Source organism: Dermacentor variabilis, chromosome 2, assembly GCF_050947875.1.
Source record: "Dermacentor variabilis isolate Ectoservices chromosome 2, ASM5094787v1, whole genome shotgun sequence".
Lineage (NCBI taxonomy): Eukaryota > Metazoa > Arthropoda > Arachnida > Ixodida > Ixodidae > Dermacentor > Dermacentor variabilis.
The window spans coordinates 228,385,709-228,403,608 of record NC_134569.1 but is presented as its reverse complement, the minus strand read 5'-3'; the positions used below and the strand labels follow the sequence as shown (position 1 = coordinate 228,403,608).

Here is a 17,900-nt window from a genome sequence, read left to right as displayed (position 1 = left end):
ATTGTTGTGCTATAAGTGCAGCCTGTTTTGTGGGCACAGGTTCGCCCAATAAAAGTTAGTTTTGTCGTTCACAGTATTGCTACTGTCTTCTTCAACGTCACCACCACGTGACAATATTCAAGTGCCATGAAAATTCTATTGTTATAACCTGTTTTCATGAAAAAATCAAAATGGGGGAATGGCAGAGCTGATGTAAAAAAACTATAATGGCGGGGATGCCAGGGCCCCTCCTCACCACCTTCCTCCATCTGGCTGCTGATTATGTTCACTCGTTTGACTTTCTGGGTGCTCTGATTGCGTGTAACAAGTCGTAGCTGTTGGCATTAAGAACGACACTGCTATAACAATTACAAAAGGGGGTCACGGGCAGCAGGTGATATGCGAGCTCCGCCGAGATATCGCATTGGTGGCCCCAAAAGGGGCCTTTTAAAAAGTGTGAGAAGGTTGTCGTGGCAGCCTGTCAGTCTGAGAAATCCAGAAGGAATGTTGAAGCGAGATCACCACAAGCACTTCACCAACCACGTACTTCTCACTGGCTTGCACGAGAAAACCCCATGTCCGTTGGCGTTGCTTGCTTTATGCAAAACTAGCCGACATCCTTCTCCAAGGCATCCAGGTGCTCCACTTAGTGCAGCGGAAGGTTCCTCGCAAAAGCGAAGTCCCGGGGGGACTGAATCATCTGCCAGGCCTCGTGTGAAGACAGCATTAAGGCAAGCCTGCCTTACCGCATCATCGCTGCCGTTGTCGCCATCACTATCCAATGCAAGCGCGTTCGCAGCGATCGCCTCATCAATTAGAAGCACTTAGTTTCCAAATCTATAGCCGTGCGCTTTCGTTTCATCGGCAACATTCTGCATTGCCAGTGATAAGCAGGCGAATCTGCCATCTTCTCTTTCGGCGCCGAGTCAAACGAGGCTGAGAGACCATGTGGCCAGGAATGCTTTCGAATCAACCAACAAAGACGAACACGAACAATTAGAACTGTTTGCAGAACTGTGCTGAATAAGGATCCGGCGAGCAATCTGGGTGCAATGCAGTTGGCACGGTCCACATGTTTTGGAGGGTGGCACGGCGTGAAGCTACGGGTGCAGCCCATTCGTGTTCGGAAGGGTGACGGGAGAGAGGCGTACGGAGAAGGCTGGAAAATGAGCACATGGCAGCTGTTGGAGCAGTGGGCCATCATGCAGTGGCTCGAATTTCTCTTTCTCTTTTTTCTTTTCAAGTATTTCGCATTTCACTACTTTTCAGCACAGGCACCCAGCAGCCAGACTTCATCGTTATAACCGATAATGTGGCATCGGGGCATTGAAGTAATCAGGGTGTCTACCAACCGGGAAAACCGGGAATTCTCAGGGAATTTGAACAGTCTGGAAAAACTCAGGGAAAACTCAGGGAATTTGTGCTTCTATCAGGGAAAATTAGCTGTAACTTTATTGAAAGGGAACGAAAGTCGTGTTAATGCTGGCTCCAGTAATAGAGGAATCGCAACGAATCGTCATTGATGCCGTGTCATCGGCACGATGTATTGCCAGAGTAGTTAACGACCGATTTTCTAGACGCCCGATTTTTCGGACATGCCCGATAATTTGCACGGTTTTGCGGCACCACCACGTACTCCATATAGTCAATGTATATTGCCCTGACTGCAGGTCTGAAATGGCAATAATCAAAGCCGCCACCGCCGCTATTTTGACTATATCGCCGCCTCGAACCGGCACTCTCGCAGGCAGATCCGCTGGCAGCCGTAACCACCACCGCGGCAACGTTAGGCCTAGCTGCTTCTATGTTCGCTATTAAGCTTCTTGCCGTGCGGTGCCGTGTTTTTCATTGAAAGAATTCACCGCTATCACTAATGGCACCGACTCCGCCTTTGTAATCCTCGCGATTGGCTTTGAAGCTCGCAGAGCACAGCGCGTTGCGTAATGCCAGTCTCCGAAAGTTAGCTTCGCCTCAGTACATTATTGTTAGGCGGTGAAGCATAACCAGCGTGGGAAGGGGGCAATTGTCACGGGACACAGTATGTATTCCTTAATTACACATGCGTGCACCCCGTCTCCTGTCACAGTACAAGCCCTGATATGCCTAATAAGCGTACTGGCAGGCCTTCAGAGCTTTTTCTGACGTGCCTGTGGTAATTTTAGCCCTTAAAGGCAGTTAAAGACATGCATTAATTTTTTTCAGACTGCCCGTTTTTTTTTTTCAATTTTTTTTTTTTTTTGCGGCCCCTCGGAAGTCCGAAAAATCAAATGTTGACTGTACAACTGACCAAGAGGATGCTTCAGATGATCCATGTGGTGAAAGCGTGGTAGAAGGAGGATGAGAACAGAAAGGACCGACGCACTGAGGAAATAACGGGAAAGGAAGGGTGCCGCCGCCTTTTTGAAGGAGCTTGAGCTAAAACAACTAAGTGTTGGCTGACGCTGAGACACAGGTGTCCCTCATCCAAACCAAAATAAATTGTTTAAGCAGTGAAACCCAACACTGAGATGTTGTGTACGGGCTGGGAGTATGTCAGGACAGTTGAGGTTGACTTCTCAGCTGCTGAGAGAGAACCTTAGTTGTGACAAAGTTCAGTACCTCATACAGATGAGCTCGCTATCAGTTGATAGAAATAGCTGATATTAAAAAATATTTACTTATGTATGCATCTCCTTTTCATTCGTATTTGAAAATGTTGGACTCAATTTGGAATGGGCTTTACCATTTCTTTCGCTGTGCATTTTACTAACACCTTCCTTCTGTTTTCTTTTTAAATAAAATAGATATTACTCCTTACAATTCAAACTGGATTAAGTCATTTTTTTGTTTCAGCATGCTTACTAGAGAGTGACAGCATCGGGCAACGTGGTGTCAGCCTGTCTTGACATAAAACAATGTTCTGGCTCATTCAGGGAATTTCGCATAGGTGCTCAGGGAAAACCTGGAAAACTCAGGGAATTTGGAAATATCAACTTGGTAGACACCCTGAGTAAGTGGGTTATTTCACCATGGAAAACATACAAAAGTTCACGGTGCAGCAGCTTCTCATTCTTATAATTGATGTATTGTTGAAAGTGGTATCATAATAAGTGCGTTTGACTGTATGTGGTATCGTTATAAATAGGGGTGCGCAAATATAAAAATTTTCAGATGTCAAATAATGGGGTGCACATGCACTTATTCAAAAGTTGGGTTAATGTATTATGTTGGAGCATTGCAATTGCATTGTCAATGTTAAAAACTAGACTAGTAAGCCGTTATATGTAAACATTGTGTGTTTGGCTCATGTTAACTTGGAAAGTTTATTCATTCCCACTAGCTGACCTCGCCAGCCTGTGCGTTACTGTACTGTATGTATCGAATGCCCGTTAACTCGGAAGTATTTGACCCTGTGCCAGTCATCACTCATTGCACTTGCAGTCAAGCAATAAGCTCAGAACTAAGGGTGGCGCTGCAAAAACAAAGAAGAAAGAAAGAGTGTATGCTGTCTGTCCGCAAACTCGTGCCCCTTGCTATGTAGAGGCTGGCTTTCCTGCAAAGTCCAGCCATTTAGTGGCTAAGTTTGCTTTATAGGCGAAATTTAGCTAGCAGCACGAAATCGTCACAAAATTCAGATGGAAACGAATGCTAAGAACCATGTTTGCTCCCGCACAGCCGGCAATATATTCAATTTTATTAGAATATTCGTATCCAACTGAACATTCAAACATTTCTAAATATATTTTTTGCATTGAATACAAGTATTAAAAATATAATATCCAGTAATATCTGAACTTTTTGAATATTCGCACACACCCTTATTTATAAGTGGACTGCGCTGTACAGCTATATTCTTTGTGTTTTGGGACAGAACAAAACAGTCTAGTGTTTATTACAGTTCTCATAAGAAAGACTTTGCTTGCAGTTATGTGGAAGATTAAGCAAGAAGGCCCCTACCATGTGAAATTAATACTGCAGGTCATTGTCTCTTAACAAGTGTGTGTTTTCTTGACATTTCTGTGGTTCTCTTCTGGTCTGAGAAATCAGTCGGAAATTGTGATCTGTGGGAGAACTTACTGAATCTCTCACGGCAGCAGAATTCACAATGAGTGTCCACTGCAGTGTTAAAAGTGCCAAAAGGGGCTTTTAGTTGCAGTATACAGGGATGTTTTATTTTGGGGGGGGGGGGGGGGTTGTTTCAGATTTTAGTCTATTTTTAGGGTAGTTCTGACAGGCCAAAATAAAATTATGTGGGGCCACTTTTGCTTGTGGATGTTTGTTCCTTCTATGAACGCTGACACTTAGTGTGCAATGTGTTGCTTTCTTTCTTTACAGAGCGGGTGGTGGCCATGATAGCAGCAAGAAGGTGAGAGTGCATTTCATTCAGCTTGCTTACCCACAAGCTTGAGCTCTTGCTCACCATGCAAAGCATCGCTTGCATGTGATTTGTTGCTCTGACCCTTCTCATTATTAAGTGAATCAGCAACTGTGAAATCCATGTACCCATTCAGAACTGAATACACTTCGTAATTGGCTTAAACCCAGTGCATGTTAGACATCGGTGGCATTATTTGGCAGTCTCCTTGACTGACAGAAAATTCTACCTCCATTACTTTGAGATCAGTGGGACATGTACAGTTGGTTAATGTTACCATCATGTTGGAATTAAAAGGCATTCTAAAGAAAATGGAAGTGTATAACCACAGTTGCCAATCGGTATTTTGGACTCTGCAGGGACCGCCTAAAACTGCAAACTTTCATAGGTCTGAGATATTGGATTTGCCAGAAAATTATCTTACTATTATGATTGTCTCGCTGTAGTGAAATTGAATGTACCTAGGTGGGCAGAAAAGCTTGTCAATGCATTCCGACATGCAACCTGGTCTACCACTCTCATTTTGCCCTTACAGATAGACAAAAGTAAAATCAATGGGTGCATCAAATCATCTCCTGGTGGTGTATGGAATAGCACGAGGTCGTGTTGGCAGAGTCGAAATTATCATGTAGGTGCTGTAAAGTGTCCAGACCTCAGTCATCCTTACAGATTGCGTCTAAGCTGTGAGTGGTATCGTGCCATGAAGCTGTTCAAATAGTCGGCCATGTCGATATTATTGGTCACTGACTGCACTCATCTGTTGACCTTGAATTGAGTACTAAATCCTCTAACAGTTGGGTTCGATTCGTGAGTGTACAGTAGAACCCATTTATAATGAACTTATAGTTCTCTGAAAAGTACAGTCGCCGACCGTTTATTCGGACCTCACGGGGACTGCGGAAATGTCCGAATAAACAGGTGTCCGAAAAAGCAGATTAAGAAAAAAAAATGAACTCCTTTATTTCCATGCGCTTATTCGGGCTCGGCAGTAGGCTTGAAGAAATCGTGAATGCGCCGTTGCATGCTGTTCCGTTTACGCGCAGTCAGATAAGCCTGAATCTCGGAGAGGGTCCTACGGTCACTCTTTGTGCACGCTCCGCATGCGACGGCAGCGTAGCACGTTGTGCGTCATCTTCCGACTCGGAGTCATCGTCCGGCGGCGCAGCAGAAACCTGACGAATGATCTCGCCGTCGTTGAGTTCTGCGCATGTCAGTACTGCAGTGTCAGCACCTGTGAAACTGTCAAATGAGACAGTGTCCGGAATCGCAATGCAACCACTGCGCAGGTCTCGGCAGAACATTTTCCGCGTCAGTAGGGAGCACATCGGAAGGCGACAAATCTTAGGCCTCCCGGCACCCGCTTGCCGGCATTCCCCAGCGAAGTCTGCGCGGGCACTGTCGGCGCTATTAGACACTTGACGCAATGTTTCCGTACGCCGCGTTGGATCACCGAAACCTCGACACAGCACACAAAGCAAACACCACCGTGCCGACACCAGTCGCACAAACGAAAAACGTAGCCTGCTCATGGCCTGCTCATGGCCTGCTCGCAGCGTCGTGCGCGAAGAAACAAATCAGCTGCTGGATTGTCTTGACATGGCTTACTAAGCTGAAACTGGAACTGCTGTAGAGCCACTCTATCGAACCAGGCAGAAACGATGATGATGAGCGGGGATTTCCAGTAGCGCCACTTCGTGGGGCAGCAAGGAGGCTCTGTTCAAAACGAAAATCGCGTTCAGCAAGTCGAATTATGCGCCGGTCATAGTCGGTGCATGATGCTCTCAATCGAGTTGGCTCAAGGAGTGTCCGAAAAATCAGACGATAGGTTGCAACATGTCCGAACTTTCGGCAGTTGTTATACATTATGGTCCATGGGGGGAATGGCGGTGCCGTGAAGCTGACCGAATAATCGGGCATGTACGAATTTTTGGAGTCCGGAAAATCGGTCGGCGACTGTAGTCGTTATGCCATAGTTGGTTATATTTAGACTTGCGCTTAAGAACACCCAAAAATTAACCACACTGAAGCTGGCGCCAGCACTTACAATTCGACAATGCTTCGGTCCAAAACCCAGATTTTCAGTGCCATTTTTGTTCCTCGTGCGTTCTCGCAACTAGCCGTAAGTTTCTGTTAGAAACGTCTGTCGAAAAAATGAAATGTGGCATTGCATAACTATTTCAAAATGGCGCCTGCTTCTGATCACCTGTCATTTCGAAACGGCAAGCGTAGCCGCCATTTTTTATTCGAGAGCTTGTGACATACAGTCAATGCCCGATTCTTCGGACTCCAAAAAAAGTCTGCAAAAAGGAATTAAGGGAAAATGAGACATCCACCTAATCATAGCAATTGCTACAAAGGAAACCCATACGGGTTCCTAGAAAGAAAAGCCTCACAGTTAAAGAAAAATTCGTCCTAGTCCTGGGACACAAACCCGGTACCACCGCCTTTCCTGGGCAGCCGCTCTACCATCCGAGCTAACCAGGCAGCTAGGAGATCGCAGGGCGAAGTCGAATTTGTCAACAACTTGAAGCAAAGGCAAGAATTTGACGTAATAGTTCTGCAGATACCCGCAAGGTGGACAGAAGTAATTAAGGGAAAATGAGACATCCACCCAATTGTAGCAATTGCTACAAAGGAAACCCATAAGGGTTCCTCGAAAGAAAAGCCTCGAAATTTGGCAACAGTCCTGGGCAGGTTGCGTATAACCCGCCCAGGACTGTTGCTGAATTTGTTTTCGAAGCAACAACCATTGAGAAGATGCTCGATATGCGGACAAGGCAGTACAGTAGAACCCTGCTGTTACGTTCCTCACTGCTGCGTTTTCCTGGCTGCTACGTCGTTTTCATCCGGTCCCGGCATAGCTTCCGTAGGATCCAATATATAAGGAACCCCGCTGTTATGTAGTAGCTGTGAAAACGTTCCCGCATGATGCGTCGCCACCCGAACTCGCCTGGGCTAAAGTAGGCAATGCGCTCCAACCGCCATTTTGGCTTTTGATGAGTTTTGACCAGGCTTGGCCGGGCTTGGCTATGGAACTGGCTGCAAGATGCCGCACGCCAGTTTGAGCAATGCCTCCTTTACTAGATGCCTGCCGCGTTGTCCGGTAGCTCAGTTCCGGGCCCTCTCCCTTTTCTCTCCTCCATGAAAAGGCAACGAGCGCCTCTCACGGCAAACAACTGCAACTTGCAATCACGTGCTACGGCCTCCGAGATTAACATGGCATCTGTCACCGTCTCAGAGGCCCGCAATAACGCTCGCTAACAGACGCCCGTGGCCCGCGCATATAACGCGCCGGCGGATGCATTCAGCCGCCGCTGCCACATCTGCTGGAAGTTGAAAAGGCAACGAGCGCCGCCTCACGGAATTTATGCTGAACTAACTTCAACTAAGGGAACCGCCGCTACAATGGGAAAGCGAGCAACGCGGCCGGCATCTAGTAAAGGAGGCATTGGTTCGAGAGGCCGCTACTAGGTGGCCATTCGTGAAAAATGTTCTCACTATCATCACTGTGATTACGGTGACCGCATGGTTGGACAGGTCAACTCACGGAGGAAGGAAACTCAGGAGAGGCCCTGACGTCACTCTTTGTGTAGCTATAGCTAAAGGGAAGCCGGAAGTTGCTCCGCCTATCGGGCCAGCTCTCCTCTCTTGTTTACATTTCTCGTGAAGCCACGTCGCGCGGCGCTCAACCGGGCTGCTCGGACGCGCGCGCTCCGCAGCAATACTAAACAATCGTTACCACGTTAGCATGATTACGCCAAAGAGGGCAAAATTTTCCGCGGATATTCCTTCGTCTGTTGCCATTGCCGTGGCGCGGTCACGACGAGGAGCACGAGCCGCATGATGCCGGGGAGTTGCCAAATCCTAGCTTTGTAGAAGCGGTCGCGGCTCTGGACCTCCTCCGCAGGTACGTCGCACCTCACAGCGGCGCTGACAGTAATGCGGCCTTCCAGGCTATTGAGAAACGTGTGGTGATTTCTAGCGAGCGGAAGAAACGGCAAGCCACCATTCTAGACTTTAAGTCCTAAGCGCACTCTGTGGAAATAAATTGTCTATAGTTGAAGCTGCACTTTTTTCATTCATTTTCGGAGCTTTCCTCACTGTTGCGTTTTCCCGGCTGTTACGTTTTTTTCCCTCGGTCCGGTGAAAAACGTATGCACGGGGTTTCACTGTATAATTGCCAAAACTACACTGATGTTCAATCACTCGGCAGTGAAGACACGTGCGAGACCATCAGAGCGGGCATTCGCAAGGAACTACAGAATCTCTTCCCTAGGTCGCAGCCTCAAGTGGCCTCAAAACGCCGACATCGTCGAAGAGGAGGTTCAGCAATAATTTGCAGTTGCTGAAGTGCATCTGTCATCGCCACAGCCCCAGCCGGAAACGAACTACGCCGCCGCCCGCTGTCAAGGTCCCCCTGCGCTATCGTGCCAGGGCCCTGTAATGCCACCATTCCGCATTCCACCGCTGCCAGCACACCCACCCGTCGCCCAGCGCAGCTACACGAGGAAGACGGAACATCTGGTGATCCCCCAACCGCCACCCGCTCTGCTATCACAGCAGAGAAGCTGGCTATGTGTACTGCCAATGGCCATACCGCGACTTGGGACTCCGAGAGTTCGCCGTCAACGTGCTGCGTCCACAGCTTGGAGAGCGCTCATGTGACATCACCGACTACCTCGCCGCCACTCAGTGGAGTTCTCGACGACCGTCCTGTTCGCCATCACCAGGGCGCTCCCTGTCGCCTCAGCGCTGTCCGTACACTGGCCCAGCCTGGGGCCGCTCTGCGAGCACATATCCGGAAAACTAAAAGTAGCAACCGATGGTGGTGCGGTTGCTATTTGTCGAACTGATGAAGATCCTCTGCCGCCGCTGAAGACGCCGAAGAGACTATCTCGACGACATAACAACGACACGCCGCCGTCCCGAAGCAAAGAATACGCCGACGAAAGATGACCTGACGATGTCATGTACCAGTCACAGGTCAACGCGACGCAGCCGTGTTCCAACACCAAGACCTAACTGCAACACAAGACCTAGGAGGCCGTCCTGCCGTACGTAACCTTCATTTACAACATGGCGGTGCAAGAAACAACACAGATCACCCCGTTCAAGCTGGTTTACGGCAGGAACCCAACGACGACTCTCAACGCCATGCTGCCGCACGTCACCGACGAAGAGAATCTTGACGTCGCCACCTATCTCCAGCGCGCCGAAGAAGCCCAACAGCTCGTGTATCTATGAATCAAGAACCAGCAGTGTACTGGCAGCCAACACTACAACCTCCGACGAAGCTACATCAAGTACCAGCCCGGTGACTGCATTTGAGTCTGGACCCCGATTTGCTGACGATGACTCAGTGAGAAACTATTGTGACGCTATTTCAGACCCTACAAGATCATTCGACATATTGGCGAACTGGACTATGAGGCCGTGCCAGACGGCATTTCAATATCACAGCGGCACAGTGCACGATCCGAAGTGGTCCACGTGGTGCGTCTTCAGCCCTTTTACGCACGCTGACGAACTTCCTTATTTTGTTGTTTCTTTGCTACAGTTGTTTTTGTTTATTGCTTTCCTTTGTGCGCAGCATCGGGTGGATGCTCTTTAAGAGGGGGGTATTGACGCGTCTACTTGTTTATCTGTATCAGGCAAGCATGTTTCACCATCTAAAAAATGTTATCGCACAGCGCAGGATGCACCTGCATGTATCGGAAGTTTCTGGAATGTTATCGACTGTTCCATCCACTGTCTGCGACCGAACCTTGTGTAATCTGATTGCATGTGTGCACGACGCGAATAATGTACAACTTTGCTAAAGACACGCGGATCCCAGCAATTACTATGGAACATTCGATGACTGATATTTAAAAGCCGACGAGCTTGACCTGCTGATCAGGTTTTCAATGATCGCCAACTGTGTTCACCACTTTCGTTGAGCTTTGAGTGTCGCCTGATTTTGTGGGCACAGGTTGTCCTCAACCGTCACTACCACGTGACAATATTGTGGGCAAATCAGTAAGTTCCCACTTGTCGCGGTCTTGGGAAACCTGCAGGTTCCGAGGCCTGCATTGTTTTGAGATAAACTTTATATAGGCATACTTCATATTTCGAATTATTCATATATCTAACTAGTATTTGGCAATCCCCTTTGATTTCGATATATCCAGGGTCGACTGTATCTGGAAACCATTTCCATAGGCAGAGCCAGAACACCATAAATGCACTGAAATGTGGCCGTTATATCTGGGATCGTTATAAGTGGGTTTGACAGTCTCATCAATTTGAACTCCATGGCATCCAGAAAGAGGTTTTTATAAAATGGGGTGCAAATGAAGTGGAGACTGTGAGCTGCTCAGTCATCCACAGGGCGCAGCACACTGTGTAGTTTGGTAGCAGCACTGCATGAGACTTGCATCAGCTTGCCACTTTTTCTAACTTTTTCCAAGCACAAGCACATGTGTACGACACCATTCCGAAAGGGCATGCTATACGGCATACCTGTGGGCATGGAGGTTACATTTCTCTGTGCATGTAATGGACACAAAAAGAAGAGGCTGATGTATGTAGGGTGGTGCCATGAAGGATACTGTGAAAGCTAAGAATTCCCAGATTTCAGAATAAGAATTCGTTGTACCAAGGGCACATGACACGGAAACTGAATAATGATGTTTATTCTGAAAAGCTCGGTATTTCTGAAGTTCGTAGTACTCAAACACGTTTACATTCAAACTATAACATGTCACGACATTATTTCTGAAATGTTCATTATTCTGAAGAATGCGTTAATGTGGTGTTTGTAATAACGAGGTCTCACTGTAGTGTAGTGGTGTAAGGTTGCACTGTGACTCCACGTTGCAGCGGAAGCACAGCACAGTTGAAGATGGCTCGGGAGATGCACATGCCAGTCAAGCAAAGGAGAGTGGCAGCGAAGTTGAGGAACAGGTGAGAGTGACTGCACAACCAGCCTTTGTGCCTGGAGCTGTTTTGTCTGTCTTCACACTCGCCACACTGCCTCGGTGACTGTGGCAGTGCTGCTGGGCACAAGGTCAGAGGTTTGACCCCCCCCCTCCCATCGGTCACCATAAAAGGGCTTGTAGACGAGTACCGAACATTGACTGCACGCAATAAAATTAAAGCTCACATGGTCAATATCAATAGGACAATGTCTGTTGCAGCCCTTGCGTTGCTTTACGACACTAAATACTATCTGTCAATTAATCAAGCCATTATCATGTTCAGTAGGGCTTTTACACCTCCTAGAAGACTCAATGCCCTTGATTTTGGGGGGAAAAGAATTCTTATATAAAGTTCAAGCATTTTTGAGTACTTTGTGTATATAGGTGCAGTCCTAGGATTCTTTAACAACTGGTGAAGATGCAGATTATATCATGAAACATTTTTACATGGTATGCATAGTGCAAAAGTTAAGCACTGGGTAGGTCTTGCAAAACATTGTTTTAAGTTGCATAAAGGGGCTGCGATGCCTTAGTGTGTATTTCTGTCTCTGTGACATACATATTTTGTTTTTAAATGAAGCTTTCTTTTGCATTCCTTTTTTTCCTTCCTAACAATCCAGCTACCACTGCCCAGGGGAGGTGAAAAATGAAACAATAGATGTTACCAAAATATCCTAACTATAACAAATATCTGCCTTCAAGCACATAATTGTCTTACTAAAAGCAGAGCTTTACTTCTCTACAATAATGTTTGCTGGCGGGCTACTCGGTCATGCATTCTTCATAGAACTGTCTACGGCACATCGAAACAGAAGAGACATGACAAAACAGCTCAGAACTTTCCTAATGTCCTCGAGAAGCGACCACCACATAGCATGTGGACACAGTTTCCTTGAATGGCAACCTTGTTTGGGAAGCGCTGTCCAAGTGTTGGAAGCATCCGAGGCCATGGAAACTGGTCTGGTCGATGGTTCCTGCTTGTGTTTATGGCTGGTGTTTATTACTAGTACTTGACACACCTCAGCCAGTGTTCATAGATCTGACAATGCTTTCCATTTCCTTTTTCCTTAGACCCCCTCCAAGGCGGAGAAAAAGAAAAAGAAGAAGAAGAAGAAGCACAAGAGCAGTGACGAGTCTGAGTGATTGCAGTACAGAGATGCAAAATAAATTCCAGAGGAGGAGAACACTGTGCTACTCTTCATTAATCTTTCTCCCCTACCTCGTGGATGTAGGCAGAACTTTCTTGACTCACTCATTTGTTTGCGCTTTCAGTGCTTTGAGTTGTCAATCAACTTGGCCTCGCATGGATACAGTCGGCATGAGTTAAAGGTGACTGCAGCAGGGCCAACAGAAATATTCCAATTATCTTGTGGCTCCATTTGAAAGAATGGGGAGAAACTGCCCTATTCGGCAGCCTTTTTGTGGGTTTTAATGTATGAAACAATGTGTACTCAAATCTAACATGGTCTGTAAGCCACATGTCCTGCATTAAGTTCATCGTGTTCAAATTGCGATTTAGGGCAGTACTTATTTTGACCCGCACAAGACTGCGGCTAGGTTAGCACGGAGAATGAATCTTTCAAGCAGACTTTCATAATAAAAGTAGTGCATCAACATCACCTACCTACGGCGCAGTGGCCCGCACAAAGCTTGCTCTGTTATATTGTGAGTACAATGGAAATTCAACTGGCTTCAACAGTAGGGCTATTACTAACATCCCAAATGCAGTTTGGTATCTAATGTACAGATTGCCCCTTTTAAGAAAAAAAAAAAGTGCATGTTAGAATCAGCTAAATAATCCTAAATCCAGGGCAGGTCACAAATAGGTGTTTTCAGTAGTGCTGCTGTACAAATAGTGATTTTTGAGACAGTACCGAATAGTACCACAAGCGAATCGAGTGGAATATGCAATAGTTATTGAATAATGCGCACCCATTATTGCAGTTATAAAGTGACATTCACCACCTAACGTTCTTAATGTTGGCAAGTTTCTGTCGTTACATAGTACGTTATGAAACATTTATTAAAAGCACGAATGGAGCTATTAAAGAGATGACAGTTGCGTGAGAGGTTTATTGACGACTGGCCGATACATCACATAACTCAAGACGCCCCCCTGCTTGGGTAGTCTATTTATACTGTACTGGTGGTGCTGGAGTGCCCACAAGCATGGCCCCCTGCTGGTTACAAGATACAGCACCTTTCTTCCCTTTATCTGGCTACTGGTACCCGTACCTTTCGGGCACTCGCCGGATCCTAGTGGATCGCCACAGGGGCACTGGTCTGACTGGCTGCTGTGGGGTAGTTTGTTCGGTTACTTGGCCCTCTGCTAATGGCGCCGCCTGCTGAGTGGACATGACTGCTTCTAGTGCCCCTTCCCTCGGTAAATTTTCGGGGAGTACCTTGCTTTGGGTATCTGCATTCTCTGACAGCATTATTTCGAACCAGGGAGCTGTCGACGATTCCACTTTACATCTTAAGTGATCGGCATAGCAGTACCTAAGAACCCCACCTAGGCGTACCAGGAACATCACTTTTGATACCTTCTTTACAATTTTCCCTGGCCACCAATTCACCCTGCGAACAGTACGGACATATACCTCTTCACCTTGCGTAAAGTCCCGGCTGTTACCCCTTGCATCTGCTGTGAGCTTATTTTTTTCCACTTTCATCCTGCACGGTTTCAGCATGGACAGTCTGGTTCGGACTTTTCGTTCGAGAAACAACTCGCAGTGCACTGATTCTGTCAACCAGTGCGGCGTCGTCCTATATGAAAACAAGAAATTATCAATGCAGTGCTGTACTGACCGCGTCCGGCCAGCTCTTTCATCTAGCTGTAATTTCAAGATCACCCTCTTTGTGGTCAGCACCAACCTTTCCACTGCACCATTTGACGGGGTGATACAGGGGCGTGAAAAGTGACTTTACAGCGTTTTTGTTCCAAGAAGTGTTGAAATTCCCTGGATCTAAATTGTGGACCGTTGTCGGTCACAACGACACTGGGCAGGCCATACGCCGCAAAGCTGCTCCTTACCGCCTATACCGTGGCCAAGGCTGATGTGCCATGCATTACTCTTACCTCGAGCCATTTTGAGTATGTGTCTACCATCAGCAGCAATGATCCACTTCTGCAAAATCTAAATGAACCCTCTCCCAAGTGTTTGTAGGTATTGGCCATGGTTGCACCGGTACTGATTCAGATTCAGATTTATTGTTTCCGAAAAAAGAAGTAATTACAACATGACAATTACATAGACAAGGGTCCCAAAGTGGAAGAACTGTAGTGGGACCCTCGGTTAATAATAACAACATTGATGATGATATCAATAGTCAGTAAATTAGCGTTATTATAAACATCTACAGATCAAATACATCATTAGTCATGTCGTTTACAATCAAACACGAAAAAGCACATTATAAAAGATAGTCGGAAAAAAGCATGGATGAAATACAAGAAATGACATGCGAGAGAAAAGTCAGAGGTACACCGCCAGATCGTAGTTATCGCAGGAAATGATGCTTAAGGTCATTTTTAAAGATTTCAAGAGAACTACGGGATTTTATAGTTGATGGTAATTCATTGCAAAGAAATTGCAGCGAAGGAAGATGTTCTTTTGCCGTAATTGGTATGAACCATGGGTAACAAGAAATTGTTGTTAGCTGCAAATCTGGTTGTATTTTTATTCTGCAAAAGGTCAACTGCAATGAATGGAAACGTAAGGTTATGAAGCAACTTGTGGAGTAAGACAAGCATGTTAAACTGGAACAAATTATTAATAGGCAAGGTATTATATGTGCGAAGTAACAAAGAAACATTCGATTGCATGGAGCTAGAAGTGATAATGCGTATTGACTGATTTTGGATATGTTGAATTGATAAGTAACAAGCGTACGTGTTGCCCCATGAAACAATGTCGTAATTAATGTGACTATGAATGAACGCATAATACAACACTAGCAGAGCCTCACGAGAAAAAAAAAAGGCAAGCTTTGATTAATGCACGTATACCAAATGCAGTCTTGTGCTTGAGATATTGGAAGTGAGAGCGAGATGTAAGGTTAGGGTCAAGATGTATACCAAGAAAAATGACATTGGTGCTAATGGGAATTGAATGAATTCCAAGCTTTACTTCAGGAATAGAAGTTAAGGCCCTTTGAGCACTTTTGAATAACATAAATTTAGTTTTTAGAGGATTAAGAACTAAGTAATTGTTGCTACACCATTTTATGATGTCACTTAATGCAATATTTAACTTAGAAGTGAGAGTAGCAACAGATTTGTCAGATGAAGATATGATTGTGTTATCTGCATATAAAATGCAATGAATGTATTTGGTGGAGTTAAGAGAATCTGGAAGATCACTAATATATATATAAGGAAAAGCAAAGGGCCCAGAACTGATGCCTGTGGTACACCTTGGTTAATACATTTTGTTACTGAGAAAGTATTTGCTGCATGTACTGTGTATGGCTGGTCAAGTAAGTAATTTTTTAAGAATGTTAGCGCAAGACTGGTTACAGGACTTCATGGTTAACCGTGTCATAAGCTTTACTGAAGCCTAAAAATACAGATCCGGTTATGTTTCCAGAATTAATACATTTCTTTATGTAGTCAGTTAGAGATAGAATAGTTAGATTCGTGGAACTTCCAAGGCGGAAACCAAATTGATTGTTCTTTAGCAATTTAAACTTTGTAAAGTAGTTATTAAGGCGTTTAACAAATAATTTTTCAGTGAGTTTACCAAGGCAGGAAAGAATTGCAATTTGTCGGTAATTATTAACTGTGTGTTTGTTGCCTTTTTTAAAAACAGGAATAATCTTGGCATTTTTTAAAAATGAAAGGAATAGATCTTTAAACATAAGGTTGATAACATTACAGAGCGTGTCGCAAACAAAATGCGCAACCAGTTTTAAATGCCTGACACAAATATTGTCTAAGCTAGGCCCTGTATTTTTAAGGTTAGCAATCGTGGAGCACACTTCATTTGGTGTAGCTGGTAACAAGAATAATGATTGTGTCGTACGGCTCAAAGTATTATGCAACTGTGCATATAGGTTGTTATTAGTGTAAACGGAAGAAAAGTAGTCCAAAAAAGCATTAGCAATTTTGTTGGGCTCAGAAAGAGTGGGACCATTCTAATTTATTTTGGTTATAAAGGCATCAACAGATGTCTTGAAGAAAAGAATTCAATAACTCCCATTGCTTTTTGGGGTTATTTTTATTGTGATCAAATTTATTTTCCTAGTACCTTTTTTTCGCCTGTTTTAGTAAAATGTTCAGTATTTACAGCACCTACTATAGCGTCTAGCTAGTCCAGTATTAAAGGGCTGATGTTTAGTTTTCTTGTACATGTTTTCCTTCTTTCTTAAACTTTCTAGAAGACCATCCGTCATCTATGGGTTGCGAAGATATCTATACTTTTTCCCACATTTTACGGTGTGTGTGTTAGTCGAAACAGCCAATAAAAATAAAGTGAAGAATTTGTTTAGTGCTGCTTCGGGATCAGACATAGAATGCATTGGCAACCAATCAGTTTTGCTGATGGCTTCAGTAAAGGTATGTGCACTAAATACGGAAGTAAAGTCGCTATTATCGCTGTCATGTATTTCATTGTTAATGTAAGAAAAACAGGAAAATGATCGGTTATGTCAGTATCAATAACCCCGGAGCAAGGCGATGGTGATATGTTAGATAACACGTGATCAATGAGCGTACTGCTCCCACGAGAGGCTACTCTAGTTGGACAGTCACTGAGTGATTCAAAACCAAATCCGGCAAAACAATCAGCGTAAGTTGTGTAAGAGGTAGCTTCAGTGTCAAGTAAGTTAATATTAGCATCACCTACACTCAGTACATCCTTATTTTCAAAAGCTAGCATGGACAATACTGCATCAAGAGAAAGCAAGAAATTGTTAAGGGAAAATGACGGTGCGCGGTAAATGCAACCAAGGATCAAGTTCTTATTGTGATTAAGGACTGATCAGTCGACTTCTATCCACACTGACTCACAGTGATTCACGTTAACTGCCAGATCAAATCTGCGAGTGTAGGCCACATCCTGTGAAATAAAAATGGGAGCACCACCATGACTATTAGTTGGACGATGACAATACTCTGGTTGATAAGATGGAAAACCGTTCATGTTGTTGTTGGAATCAGAAAGCCAAGTCTCCGATATACAGATAAAAGTGAAGACATGGTGAAGTGAGGCAATAAAGTTATTAATTACATCTATGTTCTTACGAAGGCTATGAGCATTGAAGTGAATGACTGATCGTTTATTTGCAGTAAGACGAGATTTTACTTCAACAGGGTAGAGCAAGGCCATGAAAAAAAGAAAGGGAAAAAAGAAAGAAAAATATATTTACTATGAATCATGTGAAGATTCGAAGGTCGGACTCAGTGATAATGCGATAGACCCTGCTATCATCAGGTTTGCAGGCTTTTATCTGGCAGTTTTCTGTCCATAAGTATTTCCACTTATTTTCTTTTTTGAGTGCCAGCACCTTCGATAACACCTTCTTATCAATTGTCAAGTGGTCATTTGCATAGACAGGCGTGCTAGTGCCACCTGTGAAACCAATGTGGTCAGTGCGAAGCCTAGCTC

At 45.0% G+C, this 17,900-nt stretch overlaps 1 protein-coding gene across 1 annotated transcript in view; it reads left to right on the top strand.

Moving 5' to 3' along the window:
• The window catches only part of Nop60B (dyskerin pseudouridine synthase 1 Nop60B), a 71,761-nt gene extending 59,285 nt beyond the window's left edge, over positions 1 to 12,476 (top strand). Inside the window, exons 12-14 of the mRNA XM_075682676.1 lie at positions 4,294 to 4,324; positions 11,195 to 11,278; positions 12,364 to 12,476. Coding sequence (XP_075538791.1) covers positions 4,294 to 4,324; positions 11,195 to 11,278; positions 12,364 to 12,435 — 187 coding nt within the window. The 3' untranslated portion in view covers positions 12,436 to 12,476. The remainder of the gene's footprint in view (positions 1 to 4,293; positions 4,325 to 11,194; positions 11,279 to 12,363) is intronic.
• The last annotated feature ends 5,424 nt before the right edge of the window (positions 12,477 to 17,900 follow it).